General features: G+C 41.9%; 1 protein-coding gene across 1 annotated transcript in view; it reads right to left on the reverse strand.

Annotated features, from left to right (window-relative positions):
* Window positions 1–1,395: 1,395 nt before the first annotated feature.
* The window catches only part of PLXNC1 (plexin C1), a gene marked incomplete at its 5' end in the record, with an annotated part of 70,173 nt that continues 45,591 nt past the window's right edge, over window positions 1,396–25,977 (reverse strand). Inside the window, 11 exons of the mRNA XM_083860244.1 lie at window positions 1,396–4,618; window positions 6,265–6,339; window positions 6,430–6,570; window positions 8,399–8,546; window positions 8,977–9,140; window positions 11,047–11,154; window positions 11,243–11,274; window positions 12,316–12,370; window positions 16,566–16,669; window positions 17,871–18,048; window positions 25,407–25,553. Coding sequence (XP_083716370.1) covers window positions 4,514–4,618; window positions 6,265–6,339; window positions 6,430–6,570; window positions 8,399–8,546; window positions 8,977–9,140; window positions 11,047–11,154; window positions 11,243–11,274; window positions 12,316–12,370; window positions 16,566–16,669; window positions 17,871–18,048; window positions 25,407–25,553 — 1,257 coding nt within the window. The 3' untranslated portion in view covers window positions 1,396–4,513. The remainder of the gene's footprint in view (window positions 4,619–6,264; window positions 6,340–6,429; window positions 6,571–8,398; window positions 8,547–8,976; window positions 9,141–11,046; window positions 11,155–11,242; window positions 11,275–12,315; window positions 12,371–16,565; window positions 16,670–17,870; window positions 18,049–25,406; window positions 25,554–25,977) is intronic.

Consider the following 25,977-nt stretch of genomic DNA (forward strand, 5'->3'; position numbering starts at 1 on the left):
GCATTAACTCAACTCTTCTCTCCAGAGGCTGCATTTTTCATTTTCCATAGTGTGTAAGGATAAGGATTTGTCTTGGTTCCAGCCAGGACAGGGTTAATTTCTGCAGTAGCCGGGGTGGGGGTGGGAGGGGGAGCTGGGGTTATTCTACACCACATTTTCCGGGATCTGGGGAAGGGGATCCTACTGGGTTATGTAGTATGCCAGACTCCATGTAGTGAGCAGCCACGTGTGAATCTGCTTCCCTCTGTCATTAGTATTGTTGCTGTTACTGATCATTTCCTTCTCTCATTGCTGTTCCCAGTAAGTTGTTCTTGTCTCAACCCATGATCTTTACCTTTTCTGCCTCCAGTTCTTCTCTCCGTCTTGCCCCAGTGGAGGGGAGGTGAGGCAATGGGAGAGCAGAGCATGGTTTCCAGTGTGTCAGTGGGAGAACTAAATTGGGGAATACCATTTCTAAACCAGGGCTGCACATTCTTTGGGAATTTGTTAAATTTCTCTGAGGAAAACAATGTAGCTATTAGAAATAACAGAAGCTATTCCTGATGCCTCTTGCAGTATGAACTTGTACAAAGTAACTTCTATGTCTGAGCCAGCTTTGACAAATAGGATGGTCACCATCATCTACCAGCATGAAATGGTTGCAAAGAGCAGCTTTGTCTGTCCCCAGCCGTGACTGTGTCAGCAAGGTGCTCGCTGATGTCAGGGCACAGGGGAGGTTTATACAAACCGGGTAAGACTTGGAAGGCAGAAAAAGGGTAATAGCAGGAGGAATAATAGTCAGCACCAGATCTATGGGCTGCCTTTCCCAGTTGGTTTCGGACTTTTTTGTGTGAAAAAATTTCCTGTATTTCTTGTCCCTTAAGCACCTTCTCCTAAAAGAAGAATTATTGGGTTATCATCCTTTTAAACATTTTTAGCTTTTTAAAAGTATCATCCCCTGTCAGACCCTTTAAGCAGCGCAGTTGAAGTGCAAATCCCGAAGGCTGTGAGGAGGTGTGGCAGGCACTGCACAATCAGCCTGTCCGAGACCTGTTGCTGCTTCCCACAGGTGGGAAGGCAGCTGGGAGTCCTCCAGTCCAGGGAATCCCCTTCCATTCAGACTCTGCCGGAGGTCACTGCTCAGCAGCTGCTGGAGTTTAGGCCAGTGCCTCCCCTCCCCAGCAGCATCAGATGTTGTATTGTACCCTCCTGTTCCACTTCTTCCCAATTTTAGTGTGATGGAAGTGTGCCTTGCTGACCTGTATGGCTCTGTCCTGGAGCCTTGGAGAGCTGGAGCTGCAGCACTGTTTCTCACCTAATGCCTTTCCATGTCTTATACTCCATTCCTTGCGTGACCTTGAACTGTTATCAGCTGCGTTTGCTTTCTCATAACCATATAAAAGTACACAATCAAACTAACCTCCAAATGCTTTTATTCTAGATAAACCCATACAAACACCAACATGTATTTGTCATTTGCACTTTTTTTAACCATTCATTTTAAACAACAGATTAACTTCTGTACAACAGGATTTACTTTACACATTAGTAAGATTTGACTTCAAACGAGATGACTGCAAAATAATGCTCTGTAAGCTAGTGTTAGAAACACGCTGTTTGCCATAGCAGTTTGCCTGTAAACATGGGAAAGTAAGTTGAAGAGAAGTTTGCTTTTCATTTCTGAGGATGCGATTAGAACTGTTGTGTTGCTGTAATACCCATAATAGTCAGAGGTGGTTCTTTTTCTCTGTGTAACAGTAATGGCAAATTGCAGATATGGAACATGTGCCAATGTTTTGTGTGCTGACCCAAACCTACCAAAAGAGCCACAATCACTTAATTATACTTCACATCACTTCGTGAGATCCACTTGATGGGTTACAAAGTCCCAGTACGACTTAAAAATGGTTTACTAACAGAGTGACGCTGTTTAGGAGGCTTGAATAAAAGGCAATAATCCTATTCCAGGCTGTAGGTAAAGCTACAGGGCCTGCTTCAACACATAATCTCTAGAAATCATTAAAGCTATTGTAGCAAACAAGCAGTAGTACAAATACAGAATAGGACTGATTTTCATTTCCTCATCAATATAAACACATATAGTGAAGTTCACAGGATCAGACCAACGCAAACAGATTATATTTTACAGCTTTTCAAGCAGAAATGTTGGAGTTGTTTTTTCTGCCTGTACAGAAGGTTACTGTTGAACAAAACTATCACAGTTCATTTGAATGCACTGACAGCAAACACCTGAAGTAGAAGAGAACTAACTGGAAAGTGTAATCCGCTCCTGCCTCTCCTTCATTATCAATTACTGTGCTTTTTCTATTTATTTGATGCTGCTTTAAAAGGTTAGATTAAGAACAATAAAAATCAAGCCCTTACGTGCAGGTATTCCAAGCTTAAGTGCTAATCAAACCATGGTCCACTCCAAGATAGGTTAGAGGTGGGTGGGGTTTTTTCCCAATTAAAATTGAACTTATCAAAATACATTGTGCCAGGCAGAGAACTGCTGAGAGTACTGCAACATTGTAGTGCAGTGTCCTGAACAAAGCCATACATTCCATCAAGTATAAAGTGTAAACTTAATAGCAAGTGTAAGACTTGGATTTAAAAAAAACCCAACAAAGCCATCACAGTATGGGTTGGTTGGTGGCTGCCCTCTCTGGTATGCAAGAGGAACAACTTGTGCAATCACACGGTAGGGAGGGGCAGAGCAGCAGGACCGTGTTTTTGTGTTTGCTTTTCTCTACATTAACAGCCCGTCTTGCTTCTGCCACAGGTGGTCAGTGTGTGCTGGCACTGGCCATGGGATTATGCCTGGGGCCAACTGTCTCTGTGACCAGAGGCAGCACTAGCACCGTTGCCTGAGCTCTGGGGCTCCTCCAACGCAGCACTGCCCCAGCACTGGCTTTCTGTACCAAACCTTGGCCCTCTATGCCATTTGCAGCCCACGGCACTTTTCCCACAGCCTGTGGGCCACTGCTCTACACCAATCACCTCCAATGCGGGGGATCCCTCCAGAAATGTATGGAAATGTATCTCCTTGTCATGAATGCCTTACCTCAAATCTAAGGGCACGTGACAGCCTCAGAATGGGCCTCCTGTTGTAGAGGATGTGACTGAAGCAGAGTCCATGGTGACAAACTGTAGTAGAGCGAAGGGTTGTGCTGGTGCCATAGCCACAGCTGCTCCTCTGTGGCTTTGCTCAGTAGCCACTGCATCAGCCTCATCCCAGCAGCACAGCCATGCCCTTGTTTTCTAGCTGGGCCCACTTTGGCCACCAATGCAAATGTAATGAGCACCTTCCTTCCAAAATGGCCACGCTTCAAAAAACCCCAGCTGGACTAAGGCAGACAGTTAGCCCTCCCCACCCCAATCCCAGCATGTTTGTATCAGTGTCTCAAACACAGTCAGAGATTACACCAGTCTTCCTGTTCTTAAATATTATTAAACCAACCTTTGACCTGAACCCCTCTGACATGTCGGCTTTAGGTCTGTGAGGCCATTGTAGGCAGATGGCAAGGCTGGCCAAGACTGTCAGCTTTGAGGCATGGGCTGATTGTGCACCTGAGTACAGGTTTGTGCACCAAAGTGCAGCCATCGTCAGCTGCTTCATCAAATCACAACAGTGTCCTGATGCAGTGCAGTTTCAGCTGTGAAGTTGCTCACAAGTGTTTCACAGCTTATTTAAGGATGGAAAGGTCAAAAATGTAAACACAGACTGATGGTGGCTGAATGCCCTTTTCCAAAAGCCTCCCCTCACCTCTTCCCCTCAGTGTTTCACTTCACTTTGGACTTTCTAACCTAACAAAGGTAAGTCCTGCCATGTGGCATTTGGCCTTCCAACCTCAGACCCACTGTTTCTGCTAAACACACTTATCCTAAGTGCCATTTTGGTGCCAGGTTGTTGGGTTTTTTGATGTGTTTGGATGTGGGGGATTTTTTTTTTTCTTTTTTTCTTTTTTTTTTTTTTTTTCTTTTTTTTTTCTTTTTTTTTCTTTTTGTTTTGTTTTGTTTTGTTTTTCTGAACAGGAACTAGCAAACATTTGACTGGAAGGAAGGAAACTGCAGCTGACCCGTATTCTGAAGCCGGAGCTCACCCTCACAGTTTGCCAAGCTGCTGAAAGGATGTGGCGAAACATCAGCTTTTTCTCTTAAAAAAAAGAGGTAAGCAACTTGCAAGTTCATGTGGGCAACTCTGAACTTACAGTGTATTTTGCACATCTCCTATGACCTTTTTTTAAAGTAAGCAAAAAGCTTACTAGACAGTATTTTTGAACCAAAGGGTTATGTGTGTTCAAGTACGTAAAAATGCTGACCCTGCCAACATTAGGTCACTTTCACATGCCCCTGTGTGAATATGTAACCCTGCCCATATTTCATTCCCAATTGTAGATTACTTGGAATGGTCAGAGTGGAGAAGAGTGTCCAAATGTCTCAAACCCTGTACATATAGTCAGTCAAAACAGTTTTGGGAGCAGTAGCGCTAATATCAAATCCCCCACAGTGATGCTGTGAGTCAGTGCTCTGCTCAATGCCATTTGCATTTTTTCTTTTCATCAAATAAGGCTTTTACTTGCTGGAGCTGTTTCTGGACTTCTTCAAACCCCCGTTCTCGCTCAAGTTTGCTGACAATCTGTTAACAATTAGCAAAAGAGAGAATAATATTTTTAATGCTTATTTTACTCGCTATTTTTTAAAGCCTGCTTTTCTGTACTCTAACAACTACTGACAGAAAAATCCATTGAGTGCCTGCCTATCTGTAAACATTCTTTTCTGACTTTAACACTTTATTTTGGTAGTTTTCCTTCCAAGTCGTTCTGCTCACAGGATTTGCAACACTTCCACAAAAGAATGACTGAGCCAAGCAAAAAAAAAACCAAAACAAGTTCAACACATGCTCATCTCTCAGTGTGTGAGGCAAGGCCAGTGCTCTGGTTTTTACGCTAGAGAAGATTTGCAAGTGACATTTTATTTCTCTTCCTCTGTCCTATAAGCTGAGGGCAATAAATGGCCTCTTTTCCTCTAACTCACCCACTTGGCTCTGGCCTAGGTGATAGAATGGAGCACTACTACTCTCTGAAATATCTGCTGGCAATGCTATGCAGAGACAGGTCTCAATAAATAAAGAGGTTTAGCTGCTTCCAGTCAAAAGCCAGATGGGGAAGAGCAGAGGGAAGATTTCCTTCTAAGGATGTGCTAAGTTAACCAGTACTAGCTTGGAAAAAGCAAAAATGGGCACTAAGACTAGAACCACACTGAATTCTCCTGTATCAATCATTTTAATGAGCTTAATAAAGGGTGATACCATTTTGAGTATCATCCCAAGCTTGTTTCAAGAGGCAAAGATTTGATGCTGAATCCAGATAATTTGAGATGTTCGAGAACTGAAGTGGTAAGCCAGCTAACAGGTGACTGAGAGCTGGATGACTACAGCAAGTGCTGGTGCTGTGCTGCTGAGGATGAAAGAGAGAAAGGCCTGGTTGCTGGGAAACCCAGACAACCTGCTGGAAGCATAAGGAGGCCTTCAGGCAACACACCCCAGCTGGCTCTTATCTGAGTCCCTGCACAGGCACATGCAGCCTCTGTTAAGGATGCAGAGCAAAATGGAGTGGAGAATCCTATCACGCAAAGTGGAGGACAGGGATTTTCTTAGAAAGCAGCTTAGAGGTAGCCTGTGACTAAGTACTTTCAGCTGAGAAAAGATTTCTTTTGTTAGTAATAGCAGGGACTGGAAACTATAGCTGCTTCTTTCTAAGAGAAAGACTGTTAAAGCAGAGCATTAAGAGCGCTATGATGGGAAAGGCGCAGACACCTCTTGCTGTAAGGCTGTGTGCTCCACTGAGGTGTTTGCACTGACTGTTAAATTAAGAACCCTGGTGCTACAGTCTAATCTTTCTGAGCCTCCAGGGGAATGGAGCACGTGCACAGGAGTTGTGGCAGGCATTTGCAGAGACTCTGCAAACACAGTATAACAAGAAGCCTCGACTATTAAGGAACTTCGTCAAAACTGCAAGGATAATCTTGCTATTGTCTCTGCAATACAGCAGTGAGAGTAAAGGTGCACTGACAAACCTTTGGCCTGTGCCCCCTCGGCAGGGTGGGGGCTCCAGCTGCCCTGGGGGCTGCGCCCCTCGCAGATCAGCAGAAGGGGCAGCCTGGGCTGCACTAAGGAGGGGCTGCCTCTGGAATGGCACCCAGCAGGTCACATGGCAGCCCGGCCCTTGGTTACTGTGTCAACCCCCACATTAAGGATTAAGCAGAAACTGCCGATGTGCTTACCTCATCATAGTATTTCACTATGTATTTGTAGATTTCAAACAAGGCCACTTTCTCATTAAATTCATTTTCATGTTTCTAAAACAGAAAACAGTTTTGGTCAGATACTTCTCCTTTTAAAAATAAAAAAACATGAAAGCAAATGAAGTTGCTGCTTCTCAACCATACCTTAGATTCCTGAGCTAGAAATTCTTCAACCTCTGCAGTGGTCAGTGGAGGGAGATCCCTGATGGCTTTGTAGTATGCTTTCACCTCCTTCTTGTAGAGTGGAATGTCCTTAGCATAGAGAAGTTTATTTGTTGGTGCTTCCTTAAACGAAAAAATTTGAAGCCTTGTAACTTTTCACAGCACAGATTTCCTAAGGTTCCACCTCCACACAGTTAATTGCATCTAATTGTGTCTGTGTGACTCATTTTTCTTTGCTGTGGTTATATGCAGGGAACCAAGGTTATGAAACAAAGATGTAAGCCAGGGGCAGGACCTCACTAATAGTATATTGTGTTCCATGACAGCTTCCATGTAATTATTTCTACTGACAGTCAGGAGTGATGACCTTTTGTCCCTCAGACATATTTTTCTTTCTCACTTTTTCCTTACAGGTCCTGAAAGCTGAACCAAGGAGCCCGAGGCTGACACCCCATTTTACATACAGGATTCAGCAGTACTGCCGAAAGGGAAGTTCCTCGGCAGTGTCGCACCAGAGAGTCTTGTTAGATGCAGTCCTGGCAGAGGTTCCCCTAAATCTCTTTGGTCCCTTCTACTCCTTTCCCTCAGGGGTTTGAGAGCATGAGGAGCTGACTGCCAGGCATGCACAGCCAAAGGAAATTTTTTTCATCCCAGGACTTCAACAATCCATGCCAGTACAGACCTACCTGGGAGCTTTCGGCTCATTCGAGGAAATATGTGCTGATGCTTGTGATAGGAGCCGCAGCCCCACCTGGAAAATTGATTTTCAGAATGTAAAAGTGGGGGCTGCTGGTTTCCTGTTTAAGTTCTGGGCAATAAATGACACAACCATGTGATATCTTGTCACCACTGTTTCCAGTGATGAAGTGGTGAAGTAATTTAAATGTTTGTTTTCTAAATGGCTAAAAGATGTTTCAAGATAAAAACATAAAAATCATGAAAGTAAATACATTTTAATACTAAAAGGTCACAAGATGTTTACTGCAATGCAAACCTTTATCAGGTTTCGGCACCCCTTTTCAAATAGCTAACGAGCTGTTGTTTCAACAATACTGCACAGTGGATTTTAAGCACAGAAACCTAACAACTGCTCATTTGCAGTTTTTCCATCAAGGAAGTGATGTGCTTAGCTTTAATTTATGATACTTCACTCCTAAAGTAATATAAATAAGCACATTATTTGCTATTTATCTTAAACAGATGAGCAGTTGGATTAGACCACATAGGATATTAGCCCATTTTTATATGAATGCTTTTAGGCTAAAAAAGTCTCTAGCCTGTTTTCCTTGGTAGTACGTGCCTGAACAAAAGCTTTCTGCTTTGGTCCAAAGAAAAGGAAAATACCCTGGGGAAAAATGAAGTATTTCTGATCCCCAGAGTTCTGGACACTACACTAAAGAGTTTTTTAATGTAAGATTCTTGAACTTGTTGCTCCAGCAAATCATTTTGCATATAAAAAGGGAGCATCTAATATATGTGAAAGGAACTGTTTCAAACTTCAGAGGTCTTTTAGTATTTCTTACAGCTTCCACTAGCTCACTGTGTGAGTTTTCTGCACACTGGTGTGTGGCAGACAAAATCCGGACTACTTATCAAATAATGTTAATACTTTTAAGACCTTTGTTTAAAACTACATTAAAACTTCATCAAAACCTTAAAACTTCCACCTTCTGCCACCTATTGTGTATACACTCCGTGCAGAACTGAACTGCAGAGAAAATAAGCAGCAGTTAGCTATAAATAAGGCATTCTCATAGCTGTATCTGTCTACTGGTGAATTCTTCAAAGTCTCAGGAGACAGAGCAATGAGGAATGGAAGCCCAGCTTAATTAGGCCCCTGACAATTCTGCCCCCAGTATCAGCAGATCCAGGATTTCATCATCTTAATCATTATACAGTTGAAAAAGACATCGATTGAGAAAGTAGTAGAAGACTGGAGGGGCAGCATTACCTTCCCCAGGGTCTGTTCTGCGAGAGAAAAGGCATCCATGAAAGCTTGTGCGATTACAGACAAACAGCCATCTATGTGTGAAGTCTTCTTAATATCAAAGACAAACTGGGGATTCTTCAGTATGTTCACCCAGAAGCGAAGAGGAAGACTAAGCAGGAGAAAGAACAAAAATCTTTAAAATCAACCACTCAAGTAGCACAACTGCTTTAAAATGGTCCTTAATTGCAACTGCACTCATGGAACAAAGCACATTCCTGGCTTCTTCACACTAAAAAAGGGGTCAGGGAACAAAGGCTACGGAGCAAACACATCTGTGAGGCACCCAGCTTCAAACAGTGCTCTCAGTCTGCAGCTACTTCTTTCAGAGTGTGAAGTCGGTGTGCAGACTGCACAGACCTGGAAGCTCTTTGTGTTGTATTAAATCAATACACAAAAGTTACTATTGTCCACGAAGCCAAACCACATCGTATTCCCAGACATGCCAAAATCTTATTTTTCTGATCCCACGTGACACATTCCATTTTTGCAGCTACGTTTTCAGAAAGCACACACCCCCTGCATATGTCCCATGGGCATACCTGTTGGTTTTCCATATGTGGACCACATCAGGATCAGTAATTTTTTTGCTCTCAGCCTGGGCATCCAAAAAGTCAAAAAAGTACTTGATGGCAACAGGTGCTTTATTGTTGGGTAAGCTCCAAATGCTCCTGAAGAGCTTTTCAACAACTGAATGAATTGCCACCTGAAAAGTAACAAAGTTAATATTTTGTTATTATTACACAAGAACAGGATATTTTACCTCAGAGAGCTGTGTGTGTTGTGAGACAACCACAGACAGAAATTACAATATGCTTGTGGCAAACATCAAGGCCACAGGCTATAGGCAAACAAGAAAGTAACAAAAATGCAACTACAATACACCACAACAAGTTCCTTTCATATGTCACATGTTCTGTTGCTCTGCTTACAGGAGGAATCATGGTGAACTCTGTGATAAATCACAGGTGGAAAGAACCACTTGGGCTAATAAAGACAACATCAACTCTTGGGATACTCTTGCCACTGTTGCTAAAAGCATCTGAAATTTGTGACTGGAATTAAGAGGGAGCTGAGAAAAAGCAGTTTCGCCAGTTTCCCAGGGCACTAGCCTTCCAGGTGCCAACATATGCTCAACACGTGCTCATCAACACTTTACAGTCAAGTGGCTCTGGCACTTGATCTAATTCTAGGATAACAGCTTCGGGTCCTATAACACACTAATATTAGAGAGAACTGAAAACTTGGTATGTCTGATACGAAAGTGAAGATATTTGGCTCACTAATGGAAGGGTTTGGTTGCTGCTGGACTCGCTGACATAATCACAGAGTATCCATAAGTAGAGGCAAACAATACAAAACACTGTTTTGTGCTTTTTTTCTTCACATCTGTTCCAAGATCAGTTCAGCCCAATCGTGTCTCAACAAGGATTTAAGCATATCCCAGGGCCTTGATGAATACTGGCCAGTTCATTTCATGTGGTAAACTCTGCAATTGTGTTTGTGTGCGTGGATGGGAGAGAGAGCTGCAGAGAGAGGAGATGGTGAGATGCAATTTCCTTTAGTGCACTGCCTATCATGAGAGGAATTTCACAGCAAAGGTATCACAGCTCTGTTGTTCAGGGCAGTGTCCTACTTTGGAGAAGGAGATGATTAATTTAAAGCCTTTTAAAAGGACTGTTTCTAAAAAGCCTGATCTTTTCTTCTGTACCTCAGTCTTCCACTGTAAGACACTACTGGTTTAGTCCAGCATTTCCTGAGGGCTCATGCTAGTTTTCACAGGTAATGAAAAATGACCAGTCTTCACTCTCACTTTGGGGACTGTCCCAGATTACTTCAGATGCTATCAACAACCTAATTATATAATGATTGATAGATTTTTAAATGTAAGAAAGCTATAATCGTCATCCCTTCAGGCCTCTTGCACAGCTCTCAGTGCACCCTTTAATATTTTATCCAATACACTGTTGCAAAGAGTTTTCTAACCATTTTGAGTTAGTCAGAAACAAGATGACGTTACCAGAGGGAGTGAGTGGGGCTTATTCCTAAGCAATGTACATTGCCTAAATTAGGTAGTTGTATTATAAATCCTAAGGACCTTGCTTTTAAAATTAATCTAGTTATTTAGAATGCCTAATCTGAAACCCTAAGAGATTATTTCATTTAGTGGGCAGTATCTTGTGAAATTCAGGCTTCAGAAGTTGTCTCTAAGCTGGGCAAACTCTAGAGCAAAGTGAGGAGATTGTTGACTGAAAGCTGTCATTCCAGAAGGGTTGATTCTCACTCTACAGAACTCTATGGTGACTCACTTTCCATAAGCTAAATAACAACCTTTTTCTTCAACCTGGGAAAAGGGTTGTCCTTACTGAGGAGATACTATGTGTAATCAGACTGTTTCAGAACTCAAGCATTAGAAAACCTGAAATGTGTCTGTCTTTGCAAATGGTCATACCCCATATCAGCACACTGATTTTAACATGCTACCTTTTCATTTAATGTTTGATTTACACATAGGAAGTCTGCACGACTTCTGGTTTAATTTGTGTTTCTGTTATGCCAAACTAGCCAAGCCAACATCAGCCCTCCTCCAATGTAAAGCCTTTACAGTTTACCTTGGTTGACAGAAGTTTTGTGAGATACATTTCTTTCACTTTGAATTTTTGCTTTCCTTTGTGACCTCCTCCCTTCGCATCTTTGTTTGCCTCTGAGTCTGGTAAAATCTGTCATGAAGAGATTAGAGAGATTACACAGATCCAAATACAGCTCAGTATTAAATCTACCACTTAGCAGTATAATGATTCAACTCACCAAATGACAGTGTTCATCTGAGTAGTCCACATCTAAACAACAAAGGCAGAGAGCAAAGAGCCATTAATGAAACATGCAGCTGCAAGCTTGTGAGTTCTGCTGGGCTCTGGGCCGTGCAGCAGGGTGCATCCAGGATGCCAAGCAAGCACAGCCAGTGTCATCCTTTCCTGCCTCAGTGTGGGGGAAGCCCCTGAGAAACGCACAGACCCTGTGCACCTCCCTAGTGCCGACCTGTAGTTCGGACCACTAAGCTACTGTCTTACTTATCTATAGGCATCCTATCTGCTGCTGGGGTAAGCTGGCAGCAATCACAGCTCCTCTGAAAGGAGGACAAGATGAGATGATTGCAGTGGTTTAAGTCTCTAAAAGTGCTGTGTGCAGGTGGGCTGAGGTCAGGCTTGAACACAATGGCTGGGAACAGACAACCTCAATTTTGCTGAGGGAGAGGCGACCCCGTGAGATGCACATGTCTCTCCTAACTTTGATGATAAGGAAACACATGTTAGGAGTGTCTTCACAGGGGCTGAAGAAAGGTCTCCCCTCATCAACAGCTGGGTGGGAGCAACCTGCATCACAGGGCTAGGTGAGATGAACTGGCCCCCTGTAAGCACCCTTTATCGCCTGACAGGCTGTTGAGACAGCCAAGTCAAAGCTTTCAGAAACACAGCCAAGAGAACAAGGAAAATTACCAAACAGTGGGGGTTTTATCACTCATGTCTCTGGACAGTGCAGCACTATGTCTGTGATGCACAGTTCTGGGCACCAGGGAGAGAGGCATGTTCCCTCTCTTTGTCACCTGGGATTTCCTGTCTTGCTTTCCTACCTATGAGCCTGTATCTCTAAGCAATCATTTGCTTACGACTGTAAGCCCTTCTGTATGTAAGCCCTTCTGTGATCCTTTCCTCCTTCTAGGTCTACTGGGCCTTCCGGGGCCTCTTCATTTGGCTCAACTATATCAAAGCACCAATTTCTCCAAGCTCCTATTGACCAAGATACTATCTGCCACAGCTCAGCCCTCAACATTCCCAACCATTCTACACAGAACTTTAAATAGGTCGCAGTCCCTTTGTTACCTGATCGGGTATTTGCCTTCTTTTTGAAGACTTTTATGGTTGCTCCATTTGAAATCTGAAAGAAAAAAACCAAACATATCATCCTGAAACGAAATTCACAAAAGCCTCAGTTTCATTTCCTCTGTCACTCAGCCCGTGGCAGTGAAGGACAGCCCAGCCTGCTTTGTTCTCACCACAGTGTGCACGGCCTTCAGCAGGCAGCCAGGGCTGGGCTTTCAGGCACGGGCAGTAGCTGAACTTCCTCAGCATTACCCAGCCAGGTGGGAAGGTACCTCTTTCAGTGCACCAGCCTTGAAGACCTTTCCCTTCCTTCAATTTTTTCTGGTTGAGCCCATATCTGGACATTTTCATTTTCATGTACTGCTCTGTGCTGTTTCTTGCATGCATTTTTCTACAGATTGCTCAGGTTAAATTCTCTGCGTCCAGTGCAATCAGATTTTATGGGGAGGTGAGGCAGAAAGGTGCAAACAAAGGTGAATTCTCTTCCGGTCCCCTTTCTTTCAGCTCAGTCTGTTCTACCCATATCTTGTGGAGGGGCCATTTTGAGGGTTTAGCCTGGTGCTCCCAAGAACTATTTTCAAACTGAGCAAAATATTTATACATCATAAGATCAAGATCCGTATCTTACCATCCTGGGATTTCTAGGAAAAATCTACCTCCTCCTTCCCTGAATTTACAGTGTTGCCTGGATGTTACACATTATCTTTAAAACAAACTGGCAAGCCATGCTTTTATTGTCAAAGAGTAACTAAAAAATGGCTCCCACTGAGAGCTACACCACTGTTCTGCTATCAAATGTTGAGTCTTGCCAAGTGCTAGTGTACTTGCCTCTATAATTACAAAAACAACCGGCCAGTTCTAGGAAGGGATCTCTGCCAAAATAATTTAAGTGTTTTTTAAACCTTGGCAGCCAGCCTGGTGTGAGAAACCAGTTTAAACATAAAGATACTCTATCAAAAGCTGTGTCTTGTGCCAAAAAAATCTGCACTTACGTTTGCTCCTGGAAAGTAAATGCAATCTATTTTATGATTTTTTTGCAGAGATTCCATCTATCATACAGACTTTCAGAACTATTTTAGATAGCACAGAATGCTTGAAAACCACACTACAAATAGGAATATGTGCTAAGGCTAGCTTGTAAGGGGATACAAACACCCAGACAGTCCTCCTACTTGGCCCTGAAGACAGATAACAGGAACAGTGCTACCCAGCAGCTTATCCCCTCCTGGAGCAATGTGGGCAACATGCTGCCTCCATTCCCTCCCCAAGAAGTAGGAGGGCAGCTCAGTGTTGACTTCTGTCTTGAGGGAGATGGGCAGAGCTCAGAGGGAGAATCGTGCTCACCTCCAGAATTAGAGGCATTGCTGCAGAGCAGCCATGATCAAAGCCTGCACACTAGGTTTTATTTTTGGGACAAATTATGCTTTTAGCAACGAGTAGGCTATGCTTCTCCTTCTATTATATCATTACTGTAGCAGCCATACTTGCTGTTTCTTTTGTGTGTGACCCAATTAAAACAAACAAACAAACCAAAACCATTTTTAAAAATCCCTTCTTTTTGTATCTTGCTGTCTAATAATTTTTTGTGGTGGGCTGCTCCCATGGACACCTCAAAATATCTTTGCTTGTCAGGTGCATTATTGAGGGGGACAAACAGGGAGAAGAGAGATCTCTTCCAATCCAGACAACATGGAATACAGGTATTACTTTGCAAAACAGAAGACTAGTGTGGCTGTATGCCTCTTGTTCCACAGGCCTCCTGTCCTCACTGTAATCCAGTCCATGCCATTGAGCTCCCAGGATCACACTCAGTTTTGGGGCTCTGCCTGCTCCTGGAATGTGTGATATTCATATCAGTTGAGAAACTGGAGCTGTGTGACTGGACAGCAGATCTGAAAGTGACTGTCTATCTCTCTTCTTATGTGGGGAATAGGATGTCAAGATAATTAGCAACTTTCTTGTCATAGCTTATGGTTATTCTCATGGAAGTGATAGTACAGACCTCATGAATAAACATACCGATAAACCTCCTAGGAGCCAAAAAATTAGAGCAAAAGTAGCACACAGGCCAGAGGCATAAGAGAGTCTAACAGTACAGTAGATTTTTTTCTTTTCACAAACACTACACAAAAATGCAAATGTACCGTTCTTGCATATCTTAAAAATCAGTGTAGAAACTAAGTCTACTTTTTCCAAGATCAATTGGTGACTCTGGGACCTACAACCCTCATGCTCCAGTGTCTTAAAAAGATTTGTTGGTACTTTCCAATTTCAAAGATCTGGTTACTTTCTAGCATTTAAGGCTGGCAAACAAAAAGAAAAATTCAGGCTTGCCACAAAACTTGAGGTATGGTTGAAATATAAGTTGGAATTTCTCAGGCAATGTTACTGCCCTCATAGAGTGTATGCAGTGTTCCTTTTTCTCGCTTTCTAGACCCTTTTACATTTCTTTTTGCATCAATATGCATACAAGAAAATAAACTAGATATGCTAATGGCTAATACTTGCCACTAAGCCACTGCCTAAAATGCCACTGAGCTTTTGCCTAAAATGTACATTATTTTGTCGGTGCCAGAAAATGTGAACTAAAATACTGAAGAGACATGCAGCACAATTTCCATAAGGCAGCTGCTAAGCTATAATTAGTGTAGTTACAGCTTTGCAAAAACAACTGAGCCTCCTACCTAACTTGCATCTGCAAGAAACCCTTGCCTGCAGAAACCTCAGACAGAACAAGGGCTGGGACAAAGATATTCAGGGAAGACAGAGACCAATGGAGCAGACTTATTTGCCATGAAGTCTGACACCCATGAGCCACAGTATGCCATGAGCTCCAGAGATGCAAAAGGCTGCTGGGAAAAGCAAGGAGCACCTGCAATAGCTGCGTGTGGTAAAGAGGGCAGGTACTGCTGCATTAGGCAGAAGTTCAAACACCTAATCTAATTCAAATCTACACTGACCTTTGCTGCACAGGTTCAAACTGCCATACTACAACGTCTCAATTTGTACAAAATCTCTACAAGTAGAGTGGAGGAGGTCATACGTTCATCTATAGACAAGATTCAAGACAGGCACAGAAAAAGCCACCGGATGGGACATCTGGGTTCACTGCTGATGCCTGTGAGGTAAGGAGAGCAACAAATGCCTACAGAAATCTGTAAAGTGACTCCAAATGAACTTGCTTCAGATCTAAGCAGCCTTGTCCTCTGCCCAGGATACAAAGTCCTGCTAGGAATCCTTGTTTCTCTATGGATGGCTCAGTATTTGCTCATGCAGACAGCAACATGTTCCGTGTTGGCTCAGGTTCCTCAGCCTCATATAGCGCTGCAAAGCACAGACCTACAGCAGTAAAACTTCTAAATAAATAAAAATTTATGAACATGTTAAGAGCCAGACTTTCAAATTCAATGAGGCATGAGGAAAGATCTGTAAAAGCCCTCAGCATGATAACATCCATTTCCAAAATCTATCTGTAAGCATCACATGAACTTCCATATCACCTGAGGCCAGTCACCTGCTACACATTTTCCTCCAACATCTCACTCTCTATTTTGACTGGTGTCACTAAAAACTCCTTAGAGAAATAATGCTGCTTGCTACGCTTTCACAGTGTGCTACACCCAGGAGGGCTCTGCCACCAGCTGGAGTTTTGTATGTAGTTGCAATGATGGACAGATTATTGCAGTATTGCAAACAACTGCTTTACAGGTGCAACTGGAAGCAGAGGGGAAGGCTTATGGTACAAGTGGCAACAGCAGATGGAAGCAGAAACAGACAGAGAAAAAGGCAAGGAGAATGACACAGGAGGCATCAAGAAAAGAGGGAGAAAAGCCATGAATCCTCTTTGTTCTGACTCACAATGAGATTTCAGAAGTATCAATACTGCCTGTTTAGATAATCAAAATATGAGGTGGGATGAAGTAAACAGTTGCTTATGGTGCAACAAAACCTCAACAGCAAAGATACAAAAAGACCCAAGGCAATGTTCACAGCTGGAAATCAGATTCTGTTTTAAATTAAACGCTTGACGGAAGTAACAGTTTACATGGTATGTTTGAACCAAGCAACCCTGCAACAAGAAAACCTCCGAAAAGTAACAGAAAACATGACTCATTGGCAAGAACGTTGTGTGCCACACAATTCTTTCCCTCTGTTGATGATGCTCAGCTGTGACTTCAAGCTGTGCAGATCACATTTGAGAGCAGTGGAGAAACATCTTATCAACTCATTGGTTTGGCTTCTGTGCTTACCTCGTAATGACCAATGGTATTTAGCTTCCTTATCCCATCCTCCATCACCTCTGAGGAACCATCAATATCTAACAATTCTCTCTGCTGCTCCTCAGACAAAAGTTCTGCAGTATGACAGCAACAGAAAACAATTACACTCCAATGGCATTCTCACTGTACAGATATTTGTAAAGAAAAACAACACCTAACTGTTTTTGGACCAATGACTCCCAGCTGAGTTGCTTCTCTCTATCCTTGTGCTAGGTCACATGAAAGTGGTTTTGTGCTCCCACACTTCTGATTCCCTTTCTAGGGTGACAGCTTGGGTGAGCTTTCCTTTCAGCAGGCTTTGGTGCTTCTCTTTGTGTTGGTCAAGGCAGAGTTTTTGGAGGTGCTTTCACCTAATCACTATTCACAAGTGTGCCCTACTGTTAGGGTTACATTGGGACTAGAAGAAAGGTTCCACAAGCCACTTCTAAGAGATCACTAAAATGAGCTGTACAAGACTGACATAGTACTTGTGAAGGGTGGTCAGACACTTGCAAAGGATACAGACATCAAGACATCAGATATGAAAGTAAATTATGAGCACTTGCCAACACAGCGTGAGAAGGTGAGGAAGTATTAACATCTTAGGGAGCAAGTCCAGGAGGAGACAAATGCCAATCATACAGCGTTTGTTAGGTTTCCCACTAGGGTATGTGGGAAGTGGTATGGTAGCAGTAGCAACATATCTTGGGCTCTTGAAAACCCAACAAGGAAAGGTTTGACTCATCTACTGGAACAGCCTTATTTACATCTGTAGATATTGTAGGTGACTTTGTGAGTCACAGGCAAACTATTATATAAACCTAATCTGACTATAAATAGGATTTATTTGATTTATTGCCTGATCAAGGGCAATGTAGGCCTGTAGGAAGGAAGGAAGGGAGGTAGGAGGAATAGTAGATAGGGACCAAAATACTTGATAGTCATGATATGTCATCTTATCCACTGACAAAATTTAACAACTGGCTGTACTTAGATGGACGGGCCAGCCACCTTATTCACCCCCAAAAAGGAATAGAGAAATTTATATATGCATAATAAATAACATCTTTTTGTTAATTGCAATGCTGAAGTCCTTGCAGAAATGAAGCACATATAGCTCCAGAGTTCTAACTAGTAACATAAATGACCTAGTTTTTGCCTTAAAATTCCTCACAAAAGCTACATTCTGTATGAACTCTGAAAAGAATTAAAGCCAAAGACAGGCATTCCTAATAAGAAAACTCCACAACAGACCAGTAAATTCCATGAAAATACAACACAGTGACATTCTCTTACCAAGACCAATTTCATCCAGCTGAAGACCATAGAGAAAGCCATTCTTATTAAAGAAAGCCTGAAGGCTCTTCTCCTTGGCTTGGCCTATGGTGTCGCAGTCGAGAACATTAACTTGGATCGTTTGACAGGCATCTCCACTCTCGTTTTCTGGGATTTTTTCAAAGATTATGTTCACCGTCTGGGGAAAGAAACACATGTTATTCTGACTTACAGGGAATGTCTGGCATAGGAGACCTACAAACTCCTGACAGATTTTCAGCACCCAAGAGATTTTCAGCATATTTATTATTAAAGTTGTTTCAAATAAAGATGATTTGAAGGAATTACACAAAGAAGAATTTAGAATTCTTCTGGTTCAAAAAATGAAAAATAGATATATATATAGCTACATATTTCCAAGAGTGTATTTTGTCTTCTATTTTTGTGCAAATTTATTTCAGTGAATTACCAATAAACAACAAGAGACAAAAAAGAATCACAATGCACGTTTCTAGAAAAAGCAGACCTTTTATGTAAAATGAATTATCTTACAGCAAAACTGTAAGAGAAAAGATCTGATAAGGTTGCTGAGTAAGAAGTCACAGTAAGCATGATTGATTCTGAGTGGATAGAAAGCAGTGTTAAAATGCATATTTACACCAGCAGATTATGCTGAGTGCCTTATATCACACAGAAAGTACACCTCCCCTGGAGGTGTCAGCATCTGTCTGCATACAGCTCTGTCTCTGGAGGCAGCACAGACAGGGCTGCCAGAGAAACACTGGAAAGAGAGAGCATGTTGCAGCAGATAGAATTCAAAGTGGTACAGATCTGCACAGAAAAGTGCATTGTGTTCTATTAGTTGTTATTTCAGGTCAAACACTCATGTCTGGTTACAGCAACCCTGCCCTTTAGCTTACAGCTACTCCTGCTTGGACACAACTCCTCTGCTAGGCTCCACACAAGCTGAGTAGGGGCTGGAGGATGGTGTCAGTGACACTGAGTGACCATCTCCAGAGAATTTTTTTTTGTCAGGTCATATTTTTGATCAGACCAGGCAGATTAACTGCTACAGGGCAGGGAGTAAGGGATGAGCACAGAATTGCAAGGGCCAAGCAATAATATCAAAGATTTCCAGTGCCACAGCCTGCTCTGTGCAGTGAAATCACTGTCCAGCTACATGGATACAGATGTTCTACTGGAGATGTCTTGGGACAGAATTAAAATAAGTGTTTTAGGTGCCAGTACTTGACTGCAAGTGTCATAGGAAAATAAATGTACTCAAACGATTCTGGCCGCTGAACAGTTCTGGTATCACATTTATCTTCTGACTGAAATGAGAAGGCTGCAGGTGTGACTCTGTGAAGGACTGAGCATTAAAACAGGAAGCCAGTAAACCATTTTTTTTCTCTGCTGTCATGTGAAGGAAAGAACTTCTCTCCAGGTTGTTGCAGGGACAACTTTTCTATCTTCTTAGAAAAATGGGTAGTTATTAATAGTTGTAGAATAGTATTTTCTGCTTATTACCCAGCAAGAGCGGAAATTACAACATGTTGCTGGTGAAAAAAAGTAGTCCAATGCAACAAATAAACTTTACTGTCTCTATAGAAGCAAAGGGAGTATTCAAGACAGGGTTGCAAAACTATAAAGATCATGATTTAAGAAAGACTAGGATATAACTGAAGTAACAAGGAACAACTTAATCAAGACACTGAGATGTTTAATTGTGAGGAAAATGAGTCCATGGAAAGGACAGACGGAATGAGAGACAAGGATATGTGGGAACTGCAGAAGAAGCAGACTGGACATCATGCCTCAGGTTGGGATTTCATGCAGAAAATTAGTAAAAAAATATATTGGCACAGCAACGAGGGAGTCATGCTTGGTTAGGCCACAGACCAACAGAACAGACAGCAGTCCTGTCCTTGACTGTGGTTGCCCTGAGGTCATGGTCTTGTAGGATTAAAATGTGGACAGGAACTAACTGTATTTTGTCCTTGGAAAAGTCACTTTAATCAGTTTTTGCCCCTTCTAGTCTGTGAACTGATCTTTCTGAAATACCTCGTGCACTTTAACTGATGCTGATTTGGCTTTACACCCTTGGAAGCATTCTTTCCTTCAGATGATCCTTTCCTTCTAACATTATTCCTACACTGCAATATGCATGTTCCTGCTCCTGCTTCATTTTCCACTCCTTTCAGACCATCAAGAGGAACTGTCTATTTCTCTTCCCCCTTTCCTTTTCGGCACACTCTCACTGGCTGCACATTCCTATGCAGCCTCTTCAGTCATTAGCACATGAGAGCCCTCCCATTCCTGCTCCACACTGTAGGATGACAGGACTGTAAAAAGAGAGTAGTCATCTTTCATGTAGGTGGAATACAAGTCATGTATGGGTTCCTTAAGTGAAAGTATCCACAGTGTGAGGATAATAGGAAAGTTCTATAACTCAAAGAAGTGGTCTGATGGGAAGGAATATTTAAATGTGTAAAAGTCTCTAAGCCATGAGAGCCATATGGTTTTGCTGATATGATTTCCTGCAGAAGTTAATCTTAACTGATGAAGCAATCAATGGGGAGCTAGGAAGGCCAATTATTATTAAGTTGTCCCTCTGCAACTCGAGTTTTCATAAATCAGATTCAGCCTGTCTGACAGCACAACCCCTGGCTTTAGAAATCATCAATCAGAAGCTGACAGTCACAATCACTATATTTACACACATAGTGTAGAACTAGAAAAAGAAACAGAAGTTATTGTAAAAGTGTGAAGGCCCTTTTATGATCAGCTCTGGAGGTCAGGAAATATATGAGAAATCACAGGAGGACATGTGAAAATCACAAGATAATATCATCAAGTCTTTTTCTAAGCTCTCTCACTTTGCAGAAGAAACAAAAATACTATCAACTTAGGGAAAGATCCAGGAGAAAAATTATAGCACCTGGTCCAAGCTAACATTACTTAGAGATGAGACTTCACGCACTAGAAATTATGACAGCAAGACAAAGTCACAGTACTCTTCAGAAAAGCTTTAACATGGGTTACAAGAATTGTTAAAGGCTACTTAAGGAGAAGGTGGCACCTGCACGTACTCGTATAGGAACTAGCTTGGAACCTAGCTACAAGACAGGAACAAACTTAAAAAAATGTACTTTCACCCACGCAGTCACAGAAATAATGACATTTGAAGACAGTGCTTGCAGATGGTTTTTCAGATTTGTAGTTTCCTTGAAAATTAATTTCACACAATGAATTATTTAGCAGAACTATTAATAACCATAGCAGATAATAAATGAGATGTGGTTTAATAAAGCAATGTGACAATATCATATTTTCTTAGAAATAAAGAACAATAATCTGGGCTATTCAAGGACTCTTATTCATTACCCTACACATCAGCAATGCATCTGAACAAATCATATTTCCATTTATCAGACAGAAGGAAAAAAACCCAAAAAATTCCCTTTTGATTGGTGAAAGTTAGGCAATTTTTGTAAAGAGTCAGTACCAGGATGTACCACATAACAAAACTGCCTTAAAACTACTCCCGTCTCCCAGACTATGAAATACAATCAAGAGGAAAAATCAGATTAATTGCATGATCCTTCTGCAGCAGCCGGAACAGTCACCTGTGAAGAGGTTATAGAACAATTATAGAAGAGTTAGCCAATTGGCACAGAAAATGGTGCAGGAGTCAAATTTAGGCTAGATGGGCACTACACAAAGGATGGGTTGTGCTGTTAATGCTGCAGTACGTGACACTCAATCTGTCTCTAATCCAGAGGACTCTCCTGTAGCCAACATCTGCACTGCTCACTTTGTAGCAAGGGTTGCTGTGTTCTTTTCTGCTAACAAAAATCCCCATATGTCACATGCTTTTAATAGCTTCCTTATCTCTCACATAGTGTGACTAATAATATCACAACAATGATGTCTTATTAGGAAATTGGTTTCCTTGTCTCTGCTTTATTCCCCTACAGCCCACCCACTTTTTTAACACCCCTCATAAAGCAGTTGAACAGTTGAAACAACCTTCCACTACGTGGCTTTGCTTCACTTTTAATAAAAGGCAGTTGGCTGAACAGGTGAATTAGATCATTTCTTCCCAACTAAAAATGCAAACATATTTCAGCAAAGCATTCAACAGCCCAAATGCCTTTTTAAAATAAGCAGTGACTACTCAAAGGAATGCTGGGGCACCAAGTCTGCCACAAGAAGTCTCCCCTGGTTTCCCACAGGAGATACACCACTGACAGTGTCTCCCATTCCAGGCTGGCATTTTCTATTCAAAATCAAACTCTTCAGTGAAATGCTAACACTCAGCTGTGGAGTGCACTTCTCCATCAGTCATTGAGCAAATTATCTGCCGAGGGGTGCAGCTGCTTGTCTGCCTGTGAGAAAGCAGGCTTGCTTCCTCAGCCTGAGAAAAGGATCCATGACACATCCAACTCTCTTTCAAGGCAGCTTTATTTCTCAGTACTCAAATATAAGCATAGCATTAAAGAGCACAGCTTCTCAGCCCATACTTGACCAATGCTTTTAGAAGCATCCTTCCTTCAACTCCTCCACTTGAGTATGTACTTCAGCAGCCTATCTCTGTTCAATGCCTCACCCTTCCTAGCAGAGAGGGTTAACAGTAGGGCATTGGGTGATCCAAGGTCGGTGCCTTTTTAAAAAGGCATGGGGCCCTGCCAGGGAACAGCTCTAATGTTATTCAAACACTACATGTTTCTAGGTTCTCTTTTTTTCCTGGTTACAAATGGCCTGAATTTTAAAAAACCTCTCTTGATCTGTGGAGCTCACTCTGATTTTCAGGAGCCTGTCTGTATCCTGCTTTTACTGGTTTGGAACCGAACTCCCAACTCCGAAAGGAGAGATTCTCATGCAGAGCACCTACACCCTTGTTTGTACCCTGTTACTGATTTGAGAATTGAACTCCCTACCATGTAACCCTGTATCTTCAAGTACCTACACAGCTTAAAAAAATCTGGACACCAAATGTCTGCAGATTTGCTTCACCATCTCTGTATCATCCTCTTTTTGGCAGTATTTTTATGTTTTTCTGGAGAGGTAGATTTTAATGTACTGCTGTTGTAGGGTTGGGGAAAGGGGCAAACCAAAATACCAACAAAATACTGCAAGACTCAGAATGTAACTGCAGTGAGCAAATGTACAAATGCACTTGAAAACTCAGAACAGAATATATTCCATTTAGAAAACAAAACCTGCAATCTTTTATGCAGAAATGTTCTTCCACAGTAAGGAGGAAACACTTGATTCCTAATCTGTAAGCTCACAGGTCCTGCATGTCAATGCAGTGCATCTGAAGTAGTGTTAGTGAGAGAAGAAGACTGACTACTTTCTCTCTAGCCTCCTGTTAAATACTATTTTTGAATGGGAAATGTGCACAGCTGGCTTGCTTCCCCAACCCAGAAAGCCTCACCACTCCACCTAAGTCTCTTTCACAGCACAGTTTTAGCTTCCAGCGTAAATCCGAGATAAACCACCAAACAAAACTGTTTCCCAGTCCAGTCAGAACAAGAGTCTTTGAACCTAATCTCTGCAATTTTATTGTAGGATTCCTCTCTCCTTTTGTGATGGTTTTAAAGGGAACATTCAGCACTTCTCAGCTAAGCCCAAGGAATGCTGCACCTAAACGGGGAAAGCTGATCTATATTAACCCTACAGCTGTATCATTATCTCCTATTCAAAAGCAGGAATAAAACGTACAAAGGCAGGAAACAAGGTTCAAGAAGAGCTGTGGGCTCTCACTTCCTCATCCATCTGCAGACAGTGTTCCCCAGTGATAGCAAGGCCTTCATACCACTTACCTTTTCTCCTCTTCACTGCAGTCTGACCACAAGACCCTATCAGTGACTGCATGCATAGAAGTAGCTCTAGAAAAAGTATTTAAGGTTCTTCAACAATTTCAGAGTTAGCTATCCCCTCCAAGGGGCTCTCAATTTGAATGTATGCTACAAATAAGAGAAGTCAATTAATTCCACAGGACTAGATGTTTCTGTGCAGTCTACTAGTAACAGGCATATTGAGCTTGCTTGAAAGTTGTTGCTCTGCATCACTACTGCGTTTTACATCCTATGGATACATACAGCAATACATTTAGATTTACTCTGGATCTCAAATACATGCCAGAATGCAGCACTCAAACAAGGAAACCAAAGATCTTGGATTATGTATTTGATTTTTAGTCACAAACTTCCTTTCCAAATGCACACTCTGGTAACGTAGCTTGAAGTACCTTCAAATGCAGCCTCTAACAACAGCTTTGTAAGAAGATTTGACTTTATCAGTTTGAAGCTCTCAGTAGAAAATGACAATTCAGAAATGATTCATAGAAATGTTGCCATTTCAGTGAGTTACCTATATGGCCCAGTGAGATAAGTCCAACTGATTGCTGACCAGACAAATTTTCAAGAGTCATGTAGTCTACTCCAGTATACAGCATCTTAGCACCTCCAAGTTCTTGCTTCAAAACAGAAGACAGGCAGACCTGGGACTTCAGCCCTACCAGAAACTTAGAACACGGACTCTGGAAAAGACTGAACTCTCCTCCAAAGCCACCAGCACTTGAACTGTCCTTGCCATGACCATTTCTGCCTGCCAATTTCTGCTCCCAAGGTGTGAAGCCCACTATTCAGCAGCACTTCTCATACTCCTCATTATGTCAGGTAACTCTGACTGGAAACCAGGAGCTAAGAAGCAAGAAAGCCACAAAAATGACTGGAAATACACATTTTGAAGTTCTCAAACTTAAAATCACTTGGAAATTCTGAAGCAGAAGACTGCTCCGGTTATTCTGAAAACCCTTTTCAGACTTCCTATTGTAAAAATCATGATTTTTACATGCTCCAAAGTGCAATAATCCTGCTATCCCTTCTCATCTCAGTGTCACAATGACAATCAATAAGGCAACTCCAGCTTTCAAAGACGTTTGGGTGCAACTGGAAAACAGGAAGTAGGTGCTTTGAGACAGGCAAAAAATGTGTGGTAAAGTTCAGAAGCTTAGCTAGACTCCCAGATATCTTGTTTTTAACCAAGCAACTAAGTAAAATCCACCATGCTGTAATCTTGCTAATTTGAAGCTGATTTGGTGCTAATAATATGGAAACCCACAGCAAATCATTGCCTGAAGATTAGCCACAAGTAAACACAACAGAAAAACAAAACCTCTGCATTCCATTCTTTCATTCATTTGTAAAGTGCAATTTAGTTGAAATTCTGAGCATGTTTATATTTTTGTAGTATACTTTAAAATAAGAAGGATTTTTTAATACCCTGAGACTTCATTAAACCTACTCTCTGGTGATTAATGCATGCTGTGAAGTGAGGAGTAAGTGCTATTTTGTGAAATGTATATCAGTGAAACACCAGCTAGTTAAACTCTTAGCATGTTTGGAAACTTTGTTTGCAATAACAATTTTACTATCTGGGTACTTAACCACTACCTTAGTGTCTTAAGAGCCTTATTTTAGCTTCTTAGAAACAGAGAAAACATTACAGCTGTCTGTGCCTGGAAGGAACACAAGCTGACAAACATACCACTGTTTTGAATTCAGACACTTGCCACAGCAGCCAGTCTTCGTTAAGAGTGTACAGGGCTTTGCAAGTTATTGCGTCAACAGGTCCTTTGTTTATCCTCTGATTGAGGGTTGTCACCAGCAAATAGAAAGGTTCACCAATTGTCTCCTAGGACAGGAAAAAAAATGCAAGAAACATTTATTTTTGTAATCATTAAATGAACATGAGTAAGTCGAAAAAAATCAAGTGTAACAAATGGTGTTATTTCCTTTTAAATAACTCATTATCTTGCAATTAGAAAAGAAAATCCCTCCAAGCAGATTTATCTAGTTATTTGTTTAACCTCCATCTTTTGCTTTTCAGTGTGAAAGTCTCATGCAAATAGCAAGGGACATCTGGAGTGAGTGGCAAGATAGCTCATAGCCCCTTGCTGTGCTCAAGCACACTACAGACAAGCTGCTCCTACTCCACCTGGCAGACACTTCCTAGTTCCACCAAAGAGTGGGTGGGGGGTGAGACATGCACATGTTCACATGCATACTTCATCTCCTTCTTCCATTTTCAGTCTTGAGAAAACAAGCTAAGAACTAGT

The sequence above is a fragment of the Zosterops lateralis genome (assembly GCF_965231275.1).
Source record: "Zosterops lateralis genome assembly, chromosome: 4".
Lineage (NCBI taxonomy): Eukaryota > Metazoa > Chordata > Aves > Passeriformes > Zosteropidae > Zosterops > Zosterops lateralis.